The 21,668-nt window shown below is 40.7% G+C and overlaps 1 protein-coding gene across 1 annotated transcript; it reads right to left on the reverse strand.

Annotated features, from left to right (window-relative positions):
* Positions 1-3,048: 3,048 nt before the first annotated feature.
* On the reverse strand, positions 3,049-5,085 carry LOC143542692 (uncharacterized). Its single transcript, XM_077035226.1, has 2 exons — positions 4,848-5,085; positions 3,049-4,355 (listed from the first exon to the last, which is right to left on the reverse strand). Exons 1-2 carry the CDS (start codon positions 4,956-4,958, stop codon positions 3,258-3,260), a joined length of 1,209 nt encoding a protein of 402 aa, XP_076891341.1. The 5' UTR covers positions 4,959-5,085; the 3' UTR covers positions 3,049-3,257.
* Positions 5,086-21,668: the final 16,583 nt, after the last annotated feature.

A 21,668-nucleotide genomic window follows, 5' to 3' on the forward strand; every position in this document is an offset into this window, starting at 1 on the left:
AACCAAACCGACTCCCAAACCAACCCAGTCCGCCGGTTCTGTCACTGGTTCCCCTTCTGAACTACCAAACCGGTTTAAAACAGGATCAGTTTGAGAAAAAAACCGGTTCTGAACTGAACTGAATCGATTTGGACCAGTTCGACCTTTCATGCTCCAAAACCGGTTTCTAAAGCGAACCGGTTTGAGACCAATCGGTTTTGACCATGGTTTGACCATCGAATTCGGTTTGACAAAAAAAACCGGTTTTGTACACCTCTACCCACACCCACAACAAGAAGGATCCAAAATGTTTGATTACTTTGTTAATGAAAAAAGCAATATTAAAAGAGAGTAATGATATATACACTTAAACTTACCTTTTCTTTGACGGCGAAATTTTTGTCATCTGGGATAGTTAAATCCAAGACCTCTCAAGCCATTAATGTTTTAAAGGCTTTACCTTTGCCACTTAAACTTGTGCGTGCCTAAGGTTAATCTAATAAATTTAATATTTATCACTGCACATAAAAATAACAAAACTTTATACAGAATGGCAAGTGTCAACACTACTTCTTTGGGCCAAGGTGAGCCGCGGCCCCATCACGTTATTCGTTCAGTTGTGTATTTTTTTCCGAAAAAATCAAGAAAATATATAAATGTATTGCTATCACATTCGCCGTTAAAGAAAAGGTACAAAAAATTCGCCGTTAAATGTTACATCACATTAGCTGGAAACTTAACAAAATCTATTTCCAAGCTACTAAACATATTTGTTCTTATATGCTTGATGTTTATTCTTAATTTATCAGGTTCTTTTAGAGTTCAAATCTTCGGGTAACTATAATTTCCATAGCCGTAAGGCCCGTAACCATAATTTCCAAACCCGTAACCTTTATTCCCATTGTAAAAAGCTGGTACAAGTTTCATAAGTCTGCGAACCACTCGAACCATAGTTGTCTCCATGGCCATCGACGCCACCATCACGACTTGACAAAGCTTGTATTTTGTAGTGGTCATCAGGCCACAATTCCTGCCCAATATACGAATCGACTTCGACCATTCTATTGAAATACAAATGTGTTTTCAAAGCTTAATTGCTCTATTTGTAGGGGTTTTGGTGATTCCATCTGATTGTGGTAATCTCGTGATTTCAATGATGACCAATTGACCAGCCATATATATTCCAATATTAGCATCAATAGTTATTAAGCATCATATGTTGTCTCATGATGTGATCACAAGCATTTATTCTCATTTTACGTGTCGAACCCATTTACGAATCACATGTTAACACAAACACGACTAGTTTAAAACAACTAAACCAGACATTTTTAAGGTAATTCAAATCTCTAATCTATCTATTATGACTAGTATAGTAGGGTATATTTCTTTGTGTTTTGAAAATGATATTCATAAACCCAAACAGTAAAGCAGTTCAACTTTGCAATAAGGGATCTTGGGCTTCACGTATTGGGCTTGGGCCCATAAACCGGTTATAAACCAGTTAATCGATTTTTTTATTATTATTTTATTAAAAATCAGGTTTTTCTCGGTTATTAACTGGTTAACCGGTCCGGTCAAACTGTTTCTCTAACCGGTCAAAACCAGTTACTAGCCGACCCGAAAAACCGTTCTAACCGGTTAATTCCCGCAAATAAAACAGTTAATGGTTAACCGATTTTTGAACCTCATTCTAATAATTTAATCTATTAAATTTAATAAGATTAGATTAATCGGTGCACTTAAAATAATAAAATTCACAGTGACAAGTGTCTACACTACAATCTCATAGGTATAAAAAATAAAATAAAATGAGAAGCAAGTAAGTTATTATATCATAAAGTTTGAGCAATATTGTAAAAATGAAATCATTTTCACTTTTAAGTGATGTCGACATCCTTAAATATAAAAACAAAGATTCTTCTTCATGAAGAAACATGATTCATGTTCCATGACCATAATTATCAAAGCAAATGCAACTTTCACTGTCTTTAAAACTCCTTTTACAATACACTTTAACAGAAATCTTACACATCATATTTTTCGAATATGTGGTATGTGAATAGTTATGGAATTACTTTACATGTGTGGTGTGGAGCACGTGACAGCATATACAGTTATATTATATGTATTCCGTAATCTGTAAGTTTTGAAATGTACTTGACAATTTAGTCCTTTTTTAGTTAACCAGATTCATAACTTTTTAATACCATGATGTAAAAGGTAACTTATTCTAAGTTTTATTTTAAAGTATACTAATTCCAATCAGCTTTCTTTAGGATGAGTGTAGTGGGCGATAATCAAGAGGCGATAGCCGATAGGGGCGATTTTGGTGTGGAACACCGCCCCCCTCCACCTAGGCGACAAACAGGGCGATTTGGGGGGGGGGGGGGATGAGTTTTAGTCGTTGGTGTGGGTTGTGGTTTTAATATTATTATTTAGTATGTGTGTGTGATATATGTGTGTGTATTGGGCTATAACATCATTACACCCCAAAATCAAAAACTCACCATTTGTTGACTGGGTGTCACGTGCCGTAATTCGTCCCAATTTGCAGCTCATCCACCACACATAGCCTTAGAAGCTTTCTTTATAAAATGTTTGAAAAGCTTGATAGAAAAATGTAACATTGTATTTATATTTAATATTGTGTTTATTTAATTTTTTTCGTTACGTGCTGTTTTCAGCCCAGATTCTGACTTAAACCGTCTTAAGACAGGTTAGTTTACCGTATAGATAAAAACAGCCCAGATTCTGACTTAAACCGTCTTAAGACAGGTTAGTTTACCGTATAGATAACAGTGTCGCAGTAATAATTTTACCTAGTATAAGAGAGATTGTTTCATATAACTCGCCGTCACACTTGGTTGAAAAGCCAGTGGCATTGTATGCTGGATTATGACTTTTAGTATAGAAGATGAAGTAATTTGGAGATCAGTTATCATGTGCTTCAAGTTACATTAAACAGTCAAACTCACTCATAGAAATCTTGAAAACCAAACAAGCAAGAAATAGAAGATCAAACAACAAGATAAACTCAAGTAACAAATCATTAAAAAAATATATAAACGTAACTTTGAATAATTATTTGTAACAAATCAGTCTCACATTCAAAATTTCCTAATATAAGAGAAAGCCTGACTATATACACTACCACCCCACAAAGCCCATCAAGAAACCATATCAAAGTTGACTTTTCTCGGTCAAACTTGTCGGATATCGTCTTTCAACAATAAAGCTTCAATCTTTACAAGAAACCCGCATTACCTGATACCCGGTTACCCACTTTCTCTTATACAATTTCCCGGTAACAAAAACTTGTATTTATCAGCATTTTCGATAAGATGTGCAGGAAGATGAACAGCTGAATATGAATGCGGTATAGGCCCCATTTTCCCGATAATTTCTTTAAACGTGTATTCTTCCGGTAACATATCGAAAAGATCCGCCCCTTTGCAGATTACTTTCTGAACTCGGTTAGGGTTTAAGAATTTGTTGAACCTTATTCTGTCAACATGACTATAAGCTTTCATCTTGAAAATAAACTCGCTGATGTGGCGAAAACAAAAGCTGCAGTGCCACCCTGCATCCGCCAAGATCGTGTCAGACTGTCGGTAATGCGCATAAGTCGTTTTTCCTGACTGGTACCGATGTACCGAAGCTCGCCAACTTTTATTATCCAAAAGAAACTCAAAAGAATATAAATAATTCTTTAAACGAAGATGAAGAACCGGTGGTATGTCGTCACACCATCTTAAAAGATTAATCGTATGTCTACTTGGAATCTCATCAACATCCGACATTATCAACAAATCATCATCTTGAATTCCTGCTTTCTTTAAAAGATAATCCAACGCGAGCCTTTGATACGCTTCTTCAACGAACGGATTCTCCCCTTTACGAAACCTACCCGGGATTTGACCGTACGTTAATCTGGGCTCGACAAATTTGAACTCGTCTTTATGACTAGCAAACACGAGAGGTTTAGGCAATCCTGTGAACGTCGAGTTTGACTCGAGGAGCACAAACTCGGTAACGTAAGGGTACAACTCGTGCCACCTAATGGTCAAAAGGTCAACTTCATTACTAAACAGAACTGCATCAAACACGCGTCTTGGGAACTCACGAATCCCCCAACCGTGAAGCTTGCAGAGATTCTCCATCGACACGTTTTCGTGATAATAATGTGGGATTTCGTTGAATGTTTTTGGCGGTGACTCCCATAACGGTCGTAAAAAGTATGAGACTTTTTGACCGTGAACGTATAAACCAACTATGATCATTGGGACCAATATTAGGAAAAAGATGATGGTTTTTAATTCAATCCCGCGTAGAATGCACCTTATTCTTGTTATGGTGGATGGTTTACCTGAATCCTGCAATTCAAAATGTTCGTTTTCGATTAGTTTTTCGATTAGTAACGGTTTCCATCAAATTACCAAAAAAAGTAATAATCTTTCTTTCTAATTCCTTGATTGATTCAATTTTTTGGTGAAAAAAAAAGCATCTTTTTGGTGGGATTTTTGTCAAATGAATCAACAAAAATAGAAGCTACAAAAAAAGAACCCCAAATTGTAATAAACCTAAGGTACTAATTATAAAATCATACATCACATCATCACAACTTATACAATTCTTTGAAAAAGTCAAAATTAAAAGAGGGCAAAAAAAAAAACCCTTTATGATATTAATCTATAATCAATCAACACCAATTTAAAATTAAAAAAAAAAAAGCTTTTAAATTTACAAACAAAATCATCAAGAAAATCAAAACCCTAGACCCAAACAGGCAAACCCACAATCAAATAATCAAATCAAGACAAATAATCAAATACCCACAATGCAGAAATCAAAATCAAATCAAATACCTGATCACATATATCACCAACACATGTATCATCAGACTTTTTAGAGCAATAACGAGATCCACCTTCAGCCATGGCGTAAACTTTATCAAGAAATTTGGATAAAGTAAACATCTTTGGATTGAAATAGAATCTCAAACCCTCAATTAATTAATATTAAATAGATTACAGATCTAAAGAAATGGAGGGTGAGAAGAATTAGATAAGCCCAGATGAGATCGTTGGCCGCAAAATAATATCAAGATTTGGTTTTTGGTGTGTTATATATATATATACTTATATGTATGTATATATTTTATATTTATATATGCAAAGGAAACAAAAACCCAAATGTGGAAGAGCATAGGGGATGTGGAAAAAGCTGTGATGAGGTGTTTGTTGTTTTGTTTCTGTGTGGTTAACTAACAGATGGATAGATGGCAGTTGTTTGTGGATGGCCTCTACAAGGATGTGTTTTGGTTATTATTGTTGTTGTTTAGTTTCTAAATACTAAGGTGTTTATATATATTTTCGTTTTTAAGATGTGGGTAGTTGTGAAATGACGGAAATACCCTTGGTGTGAGTGGACTTGGTCACTACTCACCAAGTCTATGTTTGTGGGCACTTGCTTATTTACTCATTCAAGACATTGTTGGGTAAGTTGTAGCATAAATAATGGGTTAGAATGGGCATGTTGTTTTAGTCATGATATGCTATTTTGGTATAAACAACTTATACATATTATATACATATTAGATGATAGAAAGACTGATTTTAAAGAGACCATTGTTTTAAAACCATAATTGTATATAATAATATAGAGTGTCTTTTTTTAAAAAAAAACCAGACAAGTCTGTGTTATCCTCTTAAACTTTTTAACATTAATCTTACGGCTTTACAAAATCATATCCTAGACTATGTCTAACAAAAATATTCATAAACAACTCATTCCTCATTCTCTCTAAAGTGTGGTTTTCACTGCAATAATTGGTGTTGTCTTCTGTCTCATCCTCAGGGGCGAAGCGTAGTAAGGGCCATGGGCGGGGGCGTCCCTTTTTTTTTTGAGCAGCTGTGTAAATTTAGTCGTTTTTCGTCAAAAAGGTTTTATACGTAGTGTAAATTTACCTGGTTTTCTGGAAAAAATTTGAGACCGACCACCCCTCGTTTATGAATTTTTTTTTCAATACATCTTGAGTCAAACCCCCCGACCTTCTTGTCCAAGCTTCACAACATTCATCCTCACATGTCCAAACCATCTCAATCTCCCCTATTTAATCTTATCTAATATATTAGTCACCCCTAATTAGCTAGAAAAACCTCATTTTTAGTATAGTCCAATCTTGTGTGTCCACACATCCACTTTAATATCCGCATATCTACTATCTCCATCTTACACTTTTAAGTTTTCTTGTTGGCCTAATAATTTGTGCCATATTACATAAACGGTCGAGCGGTAACCCTATAAACTTTCTCTAATCGTCTAGTTTGGAACATCTTGTGGCATAATACCCCTAGGGCTGCTCTCCATCTACACGAACGCAGTGAGCTACATCACTATTTATGTTTATATTGCTTTGAATAAACGATTCTAAATATTTGAACTTTGATGAATGCAAAGTCACTTGACCTCCGATGGTGACCTGAACACTTTTTTCTTCGTTCATAACGCTAAAATCACAAAAGGTACCTGTCGAAACACGAAACGAATCTAACCTGATCCATGATGATGCTTCCCCGGATTTTCGAGATGAACGAACCACATCTTGATCTTCTTCTTCCTTGGCTGCGCCTGAGACCTGCAATGCTGAGACCTGCAAATGGTTTCAGGGGTGTGGAGGCGACTGCTAAGATGATCTTGAAGATCTCTTGTTCACAGACACAAAAAGTGGTGGTGGCTCTTACTGAGCATGACCCATGATAAGGAGGTGGAGACCTCCTTATATAGAGTCTCATGGCCACCATCATGGTACCCTAATGGGCCTAGCCCAGTTAGGGTTACCTCCACAAAACCCCCTCGGCCCAATAACATCGTATTAGTCCATGTAATGAAATAAGCCAAACATAATAGATTTAGGGTCGTAGAACCGGGTTTTAGTATCATACCCCTACAAGCCCCCCCAAGTCCAGTGTTGCTCCTGGGCGCGCAAGCGTCTAGGTGGAGCGCTGGACTTTATAAGGTGTGAGGCGGTTTTTTCCCTTTTCTTTGGCCTTGTCTTTATTGTTTGAGTTTTGAGAAGCTTTTTTCATGATGGTGACATGTTGTAATAAAAGCCTGCGCGCGCGGCGACTTACAAGCTATAATAATAATGAAGCTCGCGCGTGAGGCGACTTACGAGCTATAATAATAGTGAAGCTCGCGCGTGAGGCGACTTGTCGAGCTATAATAATAGTGGAGCTGGCGCGAGAAGCGACTTACGAGCTAAAATATTAATAATGCCTGCGCGCGAGAGTCGTGTTACGAGCTTAGAACAATAAAAGCCTGCGCGCGAGAGGCGTCTTACGAGCTTAGAATAATAAAAGCCTGCGCGCGAGAGGAGTCTTATGAGCTTTGAGAATAATAATTGAGCTGGCGCGTGAGGCGACTTACGAGCTGAGAATAATAAAAGCCTGCGCGCGAGAGGCGTCTTACGGGCTGTAGGAATAATAACAGCTTGCGCGCGAGGCGTCTTATGAGCTGTGTGAATAATAAATGCCTGCGCGTGAAGCGACTTACGGGCTGTAAGAATAATAACAGCTTGCGCGCGAGGCGTCTTATGAGCTGTGTGTAATAAAGCCAGCGCGTGAGGCGACTTACGGGCTGTAAGAATAATAACAGCTTGCGCGCGAGGCGTCTTATGAGCTGTGCCTAATAAAGCCAGCGCGTGAGGCGACTTACGGGCTGTAAGAATAATAACAGCTTGCGCGCGAGGCGTCTTATGAGCTGTGTGAATAATAAATGCCTGCGCGTGAGGCGACTTACGGGCTGTAAGAATAATAACAGCTTTCGCGCGAGGCGTCTTATGAGCTGTGTAATAAAGCCAGCCCGTGAGGCGACTTACGGGCTACTTTATGTCACGCGCCATGAGACTCTATATAAGGAGGTCTCCACCTCCTTATCATGGGTCATGCTCAGTAAGAGCCACCACCACTTTTTGTGTCTGTGAACAAGAGATCTTCAAGATCATCTTAGCAGTCGCCTCCACACCCCTGAAACCATTTGCAGGTCTCAGCATTGCAGGTCTCAGGCGCAGCCAAGGAAGAAGAAGATCAAGATGTGGTTCGTTCATCTCGAAAATCCGGGGAAGCATCATCATGGATCAGGTTAGATTCGTTTCGTGTTTCGACATTGGCGCCATTCGTGGGACGGCAACGAACTGCCCTTCGATCTTCATCTCGGCTGTCAGATCTCTCCCAAGAAAAACGCAGATCTGGAAGTTTACAGAAAAAGGCTTCAAAGCTTGTTCTATTTAAAGCTCAAGAAGATCCATAGATCTAAAAAGAGGCTTCCAGATCTGGGCAAGAAGGAAAATCCGTGATTCGAATGATCAGATCTCCGAATCTGTGAATCTGTGATTCAGGATCTCCGAATATGTGATGGTTTTAAATCTGCTCCGAATCTTCAGATCTGTCCAGATCTGATTTACAGATCTAGGTCTAGATTACAGACCTGGATTTTAGGTCTAAAGTTGCAGATCGGACTCTTAAATTGCAGATCCAGAAGTTACTAGACTTCCGCCGTCATGTACGCACGCCCGGGGGTTCTCACCCCTCTATCGCCGTGCATGCGCGCATCGGGCTACGCGCCAAGGTTGGGAATCCTCCTAATATCCCATATGGCTACGCGCCGAACTTCAAGGTTGGGAAACCTAATATCCCATATGGCTACGCACCAAACTTCAAGGTTGGGAATCCTCCTAATATCCCATATGGCTACGCGCCAAGGTTGGGAATCCTCCTAATATCCCGTATGGCTACGCGCCAAACTTCAAGGTTGGGAATCCTCCTAATATCCCATATGGCTACGCGCCAAGGTTGGGAATCCTCCTAATATCCCATATGGCTTCGCGCCAAACTTCAAGGTTGGGAATCCTCCTAATATCCCATATGGCTACGCGCCGAACTTCAAGGTTGGGAAACCTCCTAATATCCCATATGGCTACGCGCCAAACTTCAAGGTTGGGAATCCTCCTAATATCCCATATGGCTACGCGCCAAGGTTGGGAATCCTCCTAATATCCCGTATGGCTACGCGCCAAACTTCAAGGTTGGGAATCCTCCTAATATCCCATATGGCTACGCGCCAAACTGCAAGGTTGGGAATCCTCCTAAAGATCCCATATGGCTACACGCCAAACTTAGGGGTTGGGAATCCTCACACCATATGTTCACGCATCACATATGCTCACGCTTATTACACATGCTTACGCATCACATGCTTACGCATCGCATGATCGCGCATGTCACAGTCTACACGCACGCGCAAGCAACATCTGCGCGTGGCGCATAACACAAAAACAAAGTCTACGCGCACGTGCATGCAACACCCGCACATGGCGCGTGACATAAAGTAGCCCGTAAGTCGCCTCACGCGCTGGCTTTATTACACAGCTCATAAGACGCCTCGCGCGAAAGCTGTTATTATTCTTACAGCCCGTAAGTCGCCTCACGCGCAGGCATTTATTATTCACACAGCTCATAAGACGCCTCGCGCGCAAGCTGTTATTATTCTTACAGCCCGTAAGTCGCCTCACGCGCTGGCTTTATTAGGCACAGCTCATAAGACGCCTCGCGCGCAAGCTGTTATTATTCTTACAGCCCGTAAGTCGCCTCACGCGCTGGCTTTATTACACACAGCTCATAAGACGCCTCGCGCGCAAGCTGTTATTATTCTTACAGCCCGTAAGTCGCTTCACGCGCAGGCATTTATTATTCACACAGCTCATAAGACGCCTCGCGCGCAAGCTGTTATTATTCCTACAGCCCGTAAGACGCCTCTCACGCGCAGGCTTTTATTATTCTTAGCTCGTAAGTCGCCACTCACGCAGGCTCTATTATTATAGCTCGTAAGACGCCTCTCGCGCGCAGGCTTTATTATTCTATAGCTCGTAAGTCGCCACTCGCGCAGGCTCTATTATTATAGCTCGTAAGACGCCTCTCGCGCGCAGGCTTTATTATTCTATAGCTCGTAAGTCGCCACTCGCGCAGGCTCTATTATTATAGCTCGTAAGACGCCTCTCGCGCGCAGGATTTATTATTCTTAGCTCGTAAGTCGCCACTCGCGCAGGCTCTATTATTATAGCTCGTAAGACGCCTCTCACGCGCAGGCTTTATTATTCTATAGCTCGTAAGTCGCCATTCGCGCAGGCTCTATTATTATAGCTCGTAAGTCGCCTTGCGCGCCAGCTATCGTTATTCTACAAGCTCGTAAGTCGCCTTGCGCGCCAGCTTCATTATTCTACAAGCTCGTAAGTAGCCTTGCGCGCCAGCTATCGTTATTCTACAAGCTCGTAAGTCGCCTTGCGCGCCAGCTTCATTATTCTACAAGCTCGTAAGTCGCCTTGCGCGCCAGCTTCTTTATTCTACAAGCTCATAAGTCGTCTCGCACGCGCCAATTTTATTACTTTTACAGCTTGTAAGCCGCCTCACGCGCCAGCTTCATTATTCTACAAGCTCGTAAGTCGCACCGCGCGCCAGCTTCATTATTATTACAGATCGTAAGACGCCTCGCGCGCCAGCTTCTTTACTATTACGGCTCGTAAGTCGCCATGCGCGCAGGCTCTCATTATTCTACAGGCGCGTAAGTCGCCGCACGCGCCAATTTTATTACTTTCATAGCTCGTAAGTCGCCTCACGCGCCAGCTCAATTATTATTCTCAAAGCTCATAAGACGCCTCTCGCGCGCAGGCTTTTATTATTCTAAGCTCGTAAGACGCCTCTCGCGCGCAGGCTTTTATTGTTCTAAGCTCGTAACACGACTCTCGCGCGCAGGCATTATTAATATTTTAGCTCGTAAGTCGCTTCTCGCGCCAGCTCCACTATTATTATAGCTCGACAAGTCGCCTCACGCGCGAGCTTCACTATTATTATAGCTCGTAAGTCGCCTCACGCGCGAGCTTCATTATTATTATAGCTTGTAAGTCGCCGCGCGCGCAGGCTTTTATTACAACATGTCACCATCATGAAAAAAGCTTCTCAAAACTCAAACAATAAAGACAAGGCCAAAGAAAAGGGAAAAAACCGCCTCACACCTTATAAAGTCCAGCGCTCCACCTAGACGCTTGCGCGCCCAGGAGCAACACTGGACTTGGGGGGGCTTGTAGGGGTATGATACTAAAACCCGGTTCTACGACCCTAAATCTATTATGTTTGGCTTATTTCATTACATGGACTAATACGATGTTATTGGGCCGAGGGGGTTTTGTGGAGGTAACCCTAACTGGGCTAGGCCCATTAGGGTACCATGATGGTGGCCATGAGACTCTATATAAGGAGGTCTCCACCTCCTTATCATGGGTCATGCTCAGTAAGAGCCACCACCACTTTTTGTGTCTGTGAACAAGAGATCTTCAAGATCATCTTAGCAGTCGCCTCCACACCCCTGAAACCATTTGCAGGTCTCAGCATTGCAGGTCTCAGGCGCAGCCAAGGAAGAAGAAGATCAAGATGTGGTTCGTTCATCTCGAAAATCCGGGGAATCATCATCATGGATCAGGTTAGATTCGTTTCGTGTTTCGACAGTACCCAGTTTGAGATCGACTAATTCTCTATTCTAGCCTCACATTAAGGCTTCGTTTACTCTCCGCGACTAACACGATATTGCCAAGGAACATCATACACCACAAATTGTATTCTGAATTGACTTTGACAACTTGTTTAGTACCAACAAAAAGAAGAAGACTCAACGCAGACTCTCTGTGTAGGCTTACTTGGCAAGGAAAAAGTTGGTGTCCCCCACGGGCACACAAATGCTTGTCTCGGTCCTAACACATATATTCTTGATTATTAATATATATTTCCTAAGGACCTCTCTATCCTCGAGACTATGCCAAATCACTCAACGTTGTCGTATGCTTTTTCAAGGTTAACGAACATCATATGCAAATCTCGCTTCTTCTCCATTCATTTTCTAATCTCCTTAGGACGTGTATCTAGGTTTTCATGGTTCGGTTTAAAATCGTGAAACCGTCCAAATCGGTCATCGGTTAGGTTTCATGGTTGATTTTTTTTTCTTAACCACTGGTAGGTTGTTTCAAAAATTTCAAACATCAGTTAATTGTTTGTTTTGCAGTTTATGCTGAAAACCGGTCGTATAAAACCGTACAGATAGTGGCAGTTATTCCTCACCTCCTCGTGTGTATACTAGGATAGTAGGAGTTATTCAACTGTCTCCATATAGCAATGTGTTTGTCGTTTTCTTCTCAGGAAGCCCTCTTGCCATTGAAAAGATTTGTGCAAGTATGTTTGCATATCGACTTGATGCCTGATTCCTTGAAAAAAATTTGTGCAAGTATGTTTGCATATCGACTTGATGCCTGATTCCTTGAAAAAAACCATCCGTCCTCTGTCTTTATAAACTTAGGGTATGTTTGGCTGGAGGTAATGGAATGAAGGGGGAATGGAATGGGAGAAGGAATGAAATGAACAAGGGAATGAAATAGATCATTACCATTCATTTGTCTTGTTTAGTTAACCTATAGGAATGAAATGAATCATTAGTTAATGTTATTTGGTATCCAAAAAAAGTATAGGAATGAAATATAAATAATAAAAACACTTTTTTCTCAGAGTAATTTATTTTACAAAAAAAATGGTGGTGGTGACGGTGGTGGTAGTGGCGGTCAGGCGTCAAGGGCGGTGGTGGGAGGGTTGGTGGTGGTCAAGCGATGGTAGCATTGGTAGTGATGGGGACGATAGGGTGGTGGCGACGGTGGTTGAGGTCAGGTGGTGGCGGCGGTGGTCAAGCGATGGTAGCATTGGTAGTGATGGCGATGGTAGGGTGGTGGCGACGGTGGTTGAGGTCAGGTGGTGGTGATAGTCAGGCGGCGACGGTGACAATGGTTGCGGTGGTTACGGTGGAAATGGTAGTGGTGGTTACGGTGACAATGGTGGAGGCGGCGGCGTGGTGGCGGTGGTAGCGCTAGTGGTAAGGTGGTGGTGGTGGTGGTGGCGACGACGGTGGTGGTGATGAAGGTGGTGGTGGTGGTGGCGTCGGAGGTGGTGGCAGAGGTGGTGGCAGGTGGTGGTGGCTATGGTAGTGGTGGTGGTTGATGTTGTTAAGTGGTGATGTTGTTAAGAAAGTATGGTGAATGAGGAATGAAATGAAAAAAAAAAAGAAGGGGAGGGGGGGAAGGAATGATTTTGATGGAATGAGATTCCATGTGTAATGGATGATTCCATTCCATTAAGCAACCAAACACCATATTTTTCATTCCCAAGCAATGAATCATTCCATTCATTCTATGATTACTGCATACCAAACGCTACCTTATCGACTCTTAGATCCTGCCTCCTACGCTCCTTGGCTTTTGGCAATCTTGAACAGAAATCTGTTGGTTATTATAACTTTACTTATTTATGTGTGTAAAAGTTGTTTTTTTTTGGTTAGTTTTTTTCTTTTTACAAATGTCATTAATTGTAGCAAAAATTAATTTAATTGAAGATATAAGCATCAAACACGCTAAACAATTCATCAACCTACAACTTTGATTTAATTCATCATGTATGTATAAGGCATCGAATGAATATACTTTTACAACGATTACAGTTCGAAGGTTGAATTAACACAAGTTAAAACATCTGCATCATCAAACAGAACTATCTTTAGACAATGTGTAGTGGGCGGCAAAATTGGGTGAAAAGGGGCAAGAACACCTCCCCTAGATGATGGGGGTGGGGGGTAGGGGGGGGGGGGTTTGTATTTGTTGCCTGGGTGTGGGTTTTGGTTTAATATTATATTAGTATATGAGTGTAATATATATATATATATATATATATATATGTGTGTGTGTGTGTGTGTGAGAGAGAGAGAGAGAGAGAGAGAGATGTGATGAGGCCACAAAACTACTACACCCCTAAAATGAAAATTGCTTATCTGCTAACGTGGCTTCACGTGTCGAAAATCGCCCCATTTTTTAGCTCTTCGCTACACGTAACCTTATAACTATAATTCAAAAGTTAACTAACTCATATATGTGTCAACTTGAATGGATCACATTTCGACATTTAAAAAGCCGATACCCAAAACACTCATATTGTTCGTGGGTTATTTAATTAGTATGGGGCAAAATATGCACTTTTAAATTACATGTTTTTATTTTATAACTAATTCGGCGGTTATTTCCAATATTTTGTATTTTTAAAGTAATTAAAATAAAAATCAGCATATACGAGTCAAGTAGGTGCTATACAAGTCATGTAGCCCTATACGACTCATATAAGAGCTCTACGATACAAGGAAACGATACCTTACACACTCCGACACAAACACATAATTCTAAACATATACAACCCGTATAGCCCTTATACGAGTCTTATAGGTGCACATGGTGTCCAAATATCTTATCTGGTGTGAAAATAACATGTATGTGTTTTTACCCTCTTATAATTTGAATTCTACGAGCGACTTTTTCATGAATTGTATTATCCTTGAATCCGAACATACTAAATACCCATGACACAATCATTTTATTACACCTTTTCTCCTTCATCTACTATTGGAGATGACGTTTGATATAATATTTAGATGTGCTGATTTTAATATTTATTACTACTAATAATAGTACTCGTTTTTACAAAGGTCAAAATGAGAATGTTGAGAGTAGCCGAGTCCAGGAACCGCGTCGTTTTAAGGAGTAAATTGATTGACCGGGCTGGCTTAAGGGTCTTATCTATAATGACAATAATATCCCTTTAATGATCATAGAATAAAATAACCTAAAGTCAAATCTTTTGTTTTTTTATGAGGTTAACATGTTGGTTATATTCATAGATGAGTTTGTCAAAAGGGGAGTTGATAACGACACATAAGCAGCACCTCCACTTTTCGGTTTTGTTCTTTAAGTTAATTTAAATTAATATATTTATATTCTTGTTTTGAGAGTTGACATTGTCAATTACAATGCAATGTTGTTAGATTAACTTATATATCTTGTTATTAAAGCTTGTGTGTTGTCGTTTTGTATGATATTTACAAGAATTCTAGGCTTATACAATTGATAGAACTAGCTAATAAACTCTTTGGTTCATATAGATTATATTATTGGAGAGGAAGTGAAGATATGGGTTTAAGACTGTAAGGTTTCATGTTCGGATTCGATCCTAATGAGTTTTATCGCAGTGGTCCTTCAGACGACAGGTTTTCCATTGAACATGTGATGGTGGACTTTAGCTACCCAACGTTGTAGGTGTCCGTGAGCGTATGAGATCATCTTTTGCCATTGGGTTACCTATGGTAGGATGACTTTATTCATTGGTTGTGAAAGAAAAAAGAAATGAATATTTAAACTATGATTAATTTTAGTTAAAAATATTTTTGTTGATAAGATAAGAAATTAAATCTGAATTTCGTTCATATCTAGATTGGAAATTAGAATTAAGGATCTCAGAAGACTTCATGAAAGTTGACTTAAGAAGTCAATGAATTTCTTCGATTTTGCTTTAGTCGAGTGTTCCTTCTCTTTCCATTTCCTAAATTGTATAACATTTTAGAAATTAGATAAATATTTTAATATCTAAAATATAAATATCTTGGGTGTATTTAATATTTTAAATTCTTTAAATTTATATTATAAAGCTAGTGATGCTCAAATGGTAATTTCCAATCTAAAATAAGCGTCAAATATGAACTTAAATGCAAAACATTTAAAAAGTTGGTGCCCTCATGTTAAACTTAAGTATAGAGCTAAGGTGACATTTTGAAATTTATAAGATTATGGAAACCAAAGAAAGAGGGGTCCACATTCACATAGTACATAAAATTTATTTTTAGTTCTTGATGATATAAGATGAAACTCATAGAATTGAAGCTAGATGAGTGTTTAAAAATGTAAGACCTAAAGGATGCATTAACTTTGTAATTTATAACTTTTTTTTTTAGTAAAATTTTTATTTGTTGAAGCACTTATACTGAAAATGACTACAAACTAGTTTAAAGTGAGAGAAATCAATAGACGAAACACGATCTTTTTTCCCAACTACAATGGAAGCTCTACGTTACAGTTATTATGTAGTTGGATCATCCGGAACAATATTCATAGTGGTTCACTAGTTCGAGTAGGTGTTAACTTGTTATTTTAAGGATTCTAGCAAGTCATTATTTTAAGGATTCTAGCATGTCATTACAACCAAACAAAACAAGAGAGTACATTTACCTCGCAGTGAAGTGAATTATACAAAGGAGAAGTTACACTAGTTTTTCCAGTCTAGCATATTAATCTTTACACATATTCTTGAGATAGAGATTTATTCTTATTGAACACTTTGTCGTTACGGTTCTCCAAATGAACCAACACATCACAAGAATTGATTGAATCACCCTCTTAATTAAGCAAATGTTGAATTGACAACCAAATCACCTTCTTGACCAACCAAATGATGTACCATTTCGAAAGGGAGTTCTACACTCGATTCACACCTGAGAGAAGGGATCGAAAACTCTTCTAGGTCATTGCCCATCCATACTCATCTGTCCTTGCTATTCGATAGTAATCATTAATTACGGATACTAACACACTGTTGTATTTCTTTATTTTTTTCAAGTGAGCTTAGCTAACTCACCTCACATCTGGTATTCGGCAAGAGTTTGGTTTCTCTAATTTTTGAATCCTTGTTATCTTTGTTTCTAAAATGCTAATTGATTTTAATTTGAGTAAACTGCAATACATTTTTATTGTTCACTGTAATTGAATCATTGAGGTTTCTCATTTATTGTCAACTAGTAGTAGTACCCGGCGGGGCAAAACCCAGGTGGTGACAAAACACAAGAATACTTGGTTCTGGACGTTGAGGTGGTAAGTCAACATGAATTCAGTCGATTTTCATCACGTTCATAACGGCACCAGAACTAAAAAAGCAAAATTGGTATATTCGGTCGGTTTTCGTTACGTTAATTACCATATCGGTACCAGAAAATTGCCACATTGTCACACCCGGCCCTGAGCGGCGGAAACAGCCGGGCGCGCGCGAGTGGGGATTGATAATTAAGCACGGGCCATTGCAAACATTCAAAGTAAGGTTTTCATTGCGCATGAAATGTTTAATACAAATACATTACATTGTTTAAAAATTACATAAAAACATCCAAGTATAAAAACTGTTGAAGATTTCCACGCCGTATCCCCTTGCGCGGCGGGAACAACCACGCGCATCGAAGGGATAGAACTAAAAATCTTCCAAAAAGCTAGTTTTAGATGTTCAGCGTGAGGTGCTCTAAGTGTGACTCCATGCGCTACCTAGTTATCTCCTGAAAGACACGTAAAAACATTTGAATCAGTATAAACTGAGTGAGTTCACAAGTTTTAGTAACTTGATAAATCGTATTGCATCATAATCTTGATAAAAATCATTCTGAAACATAATTCTGATAGCATCATTAAAACACATGCTTGGTAAAACATAGTTCTATCAACACATTCTGATAAAATCGTCCCGCGGGTTACGCGCGAACATTTCTGGGAACTGTGCTCGTCTGTGTAAGTGGCGCTGCCACTACGAGCGAAACAAGTAATACCGTCCCGCGGGTTACGCGCGGACACATCTGAAAAACCGTGCTCGTCTGTGTAAGTGGCGCTGCCACTACGAGCGAATAATACCGTCCCGCGGGTTACGCGCAGACGTTGTGCCGGAAAACAAGGCGCTCGTCCATGCAAAGAGGCGCGACCCCTACGAGCGGGCTCAAACCCATAGTACTGCCCCATGACCATACTAGGCACTCGTCCATGCAAAGAGGTGCGACCCCTACGAGTGGGTGGATCAAACCAGCAGTCCCTACCCTTAGAGTTCCAATGGTAAAGTGATCACTTACTCGAGTTCTAGCGCACATACATCGAAAACCTTAAATAACCGTTCGCATTGCTCATTATGAAATATAATTTAAACACATAATCGCTTGCATAGCTTGTAAGTATACTATGATAAAACATTATTTGAGTACGTGTCCCTCGCCCCGAAAACAGTTTAAAAAAAAACAGTGAAAACAGCGAGAATAGGGGCTGTGAGACTCACCTGTGGTTCTTGTTAAGGGTTTAATCGAGATTCGGGTTTTCTTGGTGTTGGCCTCGGAATTGAAGGTCTAGAATGCGATTAAATAACAAGAAGTATATATATTAAGATCAAGAATTAGGAGAATATAAGGGTTGGAAAGCAGATCTCAAGGTTATATTCTTGGCTTACCTGGTAACAGGATCGGAAACGAAAACAACGGATGCTTGGGAGATGATTAGTGCAAGTTGCAGTTCTTAAGAGAGAAGTTTGAAGTGTGTTTTGGGTGATAGTTTAGGTTACATATTTATAGGCAAACTCAAGGGAACACAATCCCTTGCTTTAGGGGATTGTAATCTTTTCATATCTAGGTGTAATGATGATAAGGTATGGAAATTATTATTATTTATTTAAAAGTGGAGTAGTGGATAAAAGATTTTGATTTGATTTGATTTGATTTGGTCAGGACATGCAGGTCTGGGGTTGGTGAGAATAGGGTGGCTGACAGTTGACTTTTCATGTTACAGTGTGCTTTTTCAGGTACTTTTGTCCGTGTACAGTAAAAAGTGGAAAATCTCTGAAACACGCTACTGTTTCCTTTTGGGCGGGAGTAATCTCCTTACGTCTGGAGAATAGACTAAGTGTTCTGTGCGTATCACTTTGTGCGCATAGCTTTCTGCGTGAAGGACATTTCTTTGCTGCGGGTAGGTGCGTAACCTTCTCGCAGTTAGGACATTGAGTTTCATTTGTAGATTCTCCAGGTGGTCTTGGTATTTCAACATAGTGATCAGTTATGTTGAAGTCAATTCCATCTTGGAGCTTCAGACAAACTAGCTCTCAATGTTCCCGCCATGCGGGGAGGTTAGTTCCCTTCCGCACGCGCATAAACGATTTAGGATGCACCCGCCTTAGCATCATGCGGGATGGTCAACCCATTAGACAACATAACGTTAAGGTACATGAAAACATAAAGCCAAAACATTCGCGCATGGCGCATATAACATATGCCCACGCTGGTTCTTAACATGGCGCGCTCGCGCAGGGCGCACATAATATGCCCGCGCTGACTAACATGGCGCGCTCGCGCAGGGCGCACATAACAAATGCACGCGCTGATTTTAATATGGCGCGCTCGCGCAGGGCGCACATAACAATTACCTAATATTTAGGTTGATTACTTGGTTTAAGGGATTGGGAATTTACCGGGTGTCACATTCTCTCCCTGTTAAGCAAATTTCGTCCCGAAATTTAGGAGATGTTGCTGGCAGAAGCCATGCTCTGAAAGAGGTGTGGGTATTTCTTGCGTATTTGATCTTCTCTTTCCCAAGTGAATTCCGGCCCACGCCTTGATTTCCATTGAACCTTTACTAACTTGATTTTGCTTCTGCGCAACTTTTGTTCTTTCCAACCGGTTACTGCTATAGGTTCTTCTACGAAGTGCAGCTGTTTGTCGATGTGAATCTCTTCCAATGGCAAAATCAACGTTTCGTCAGATAAGCACTTTTTGAGGTTGGACACATGAAACGTATCATGAACTCCACTGAGTTCGGCGGGTAAACGGAGTTTATAAGCAACCGGACCGATCCTTTCCAGGATCTCAAATGGTCCAATGTAGCGCGGATTCAACTTTCCTCGCTTGCCGAAACGGGGGACTCCTTTCCATGGAGTGACTTTCAAAAGTACTCTATCCCCTACTTGAAACTCCAACGGTTTCCTTCGCACATCTGCGTAGCTCTTCTGTCTGTCGCGCGCTGTCTTAAGGCGATCCCGTATCTGAAAAATCTTGTCTGTTGTTTCTTGGATCAATTCTGGACCAGTCATTTGCTTGTCACCCACTTCAGCCCAGCACAGTGGGGATCTACACTTGCGCCCATACAAAGCTTCAAAAGGCGCAGCCTTGAGGCTTGTGTGATAGCTGTTGTTGTAAGAAAATTCAACCAATGGGAGATGAGTATCCCAGCTACCTCCGAAATCGATCGCGCACGCGCGTAGCATATCTTCCAATGTCTGGATTGTTCGCTCGCTTTGCCCATCCGTTTGAGGATGATAAGCTGTACTCATATCAAGGCGAGTACCTAGAGCTCCTTGTAACGATCTCCAAAACCTTGATGTGAACCGACTATCTCTATCAGAAATGATGGACACTGGGACTCCATGTTTTGAAACTACTTCTCGAATATACAATCGGGCTAACTTTTCCATCTTATCGGTTTCCTTGATCGGCAGGAAGTGCGCTGACTTAGTTAGCCGATCCACAATAACCCAGATCGTATCGTAACCCCCAGGTGTCCTTGGCAATTTGGTGATGAAGTCCATAGAGATTTGTTCCCACTTCCACATGGGAATTTCTGGCTGTTGAAGCAACCCTGATGGTTTCTGGTATTCAGCCTTTACCTTCGAACACGTCAGGCACTTACTGACATACGTCGCGATGGCGCCTTTAAGATTGGGCCACCAATACAGCGCTTTAACATCTTGGTACATCTTGTCTGCGCCAGGATGTACGGAATACCGCGTCTTGTGAGCTTCGTTTAATACTTGCTCGCGCAATCCTCCCTTGAGAGGGACCCATATGCGGTTAGCAAAATACCGAGTGTCGTTCTCTTTGAGCTCCAAATCCTTAATCATACCCCCAAGGGATTCGTTTTTAACAAACTCTGGTTTAAAGGCTTCTTGCTGAGCGTCTCGGATGCGGGTAGAGAGATCTGCGCGAATGGTCAACCTTAGAGCCTTGACTCGTAGCGTTTTTATTCGCTCCTTCCTACTTAGCGCGTCTGCTACCACATTCGCCTTTCCAGGGTGGTACTTGATTTCACAATCATAATCATTCAACAACTCCACCCATCTTCGTTGCCTCATGTTTAAATCCTTTTGATCAAATATATGTTGAAGGCTCTTGTGATCCGTAAAGATTATACACTTTGTACCATAGAGGTAATGGCGCCAAATCTTTAGCGCGAAGACAACCGCTCCAAGTTCCAGATCATGCGTTGTGTAGTTCTTTTCATTGGTCTTGAGTTGGCGCGAGGCATACGCTATGACTTTGTCTCGCTGCATAAGGACACATCCGAGTCCCTGATGTGAAGCGTCACAGTAAACGACGATGTCATCCGTCCCCTCGGGTAAAGACAAAATTGGCGCACTACATAATTTCTGTTTTAACATTTGAAATGCCGCTTCCTGATTTTCGCCCCAAACAAACTTCTTGTCTTTCTGAGTTAGCGCGGTCAGTGGTAGAGCTATCTTGGAGAAGTTCTCAATGAAGCGTCGATAGTAGCCAGCTAGTCCTAGGAATTGCCTCACCTCAGTTGGGGTTTTTGGCGCTTCCCAGTTTTCGATGGCCTTGACTTTGGAAGGATCAACGTGTATTCCTTTCTCGTTTACAACGTGACCGAGAAAATGAACTTCTCTAAGCCAAAACTCGCACTTGGAAAACTTCGCATACAACTTTTCTTTCCTCAACAATTCCAAAATCAATCTCAGGTGTTGCTCATGCTCGGCCTTGGTCCGAGAGTAAATCAGAATATCATCTATAAACACAATCACAAACTTGTCCAAGTATGGTTTGCACACGCGGTTCATCAGATCCATGAACACAGCCGGCGCATTAGTTAGCCCGAAAGGCATCACTAAGAACTCATAATGGCCGTATCTAGTTCGGAAGGCTGT

The sequence above is a fragment of the Bidens hawaiensis genome, unplaced genomic scaffold, assembly GCF_021521415.1.
Source record: "Bidens hawaiensis isolate Kalapana, Puna unplaced genomic scaffold, B.hawaiensis_p1.1 tig00000820_1, whole genome shotgun sequence".
Classification (NCBI taxonomy): domain Eukaryota; kingdom Viridiplantae; phylum Streptophyta; class Magnoliopsida; order Asterales; family Asteraceae; genus Bidens; species Bidens hawaiensis.

Excerpts from the sequence above, each read along its gene's own strand:
- LOC143542692 (XM_077035226.1), bottom strand. The coding sequence starts at position 4,958 with ATGTTTACTTTATCCAAATTTCTTGATAAAGTTTACGCCATGGCTGAA. Across the intron at positions 4,356-4,847 it reads TTGGTGATATATGTGATCAG|GATTCAGGTAAACCATCCAC; the intron begins GTATTTGATTTG and ends TTTGAATTGCAG.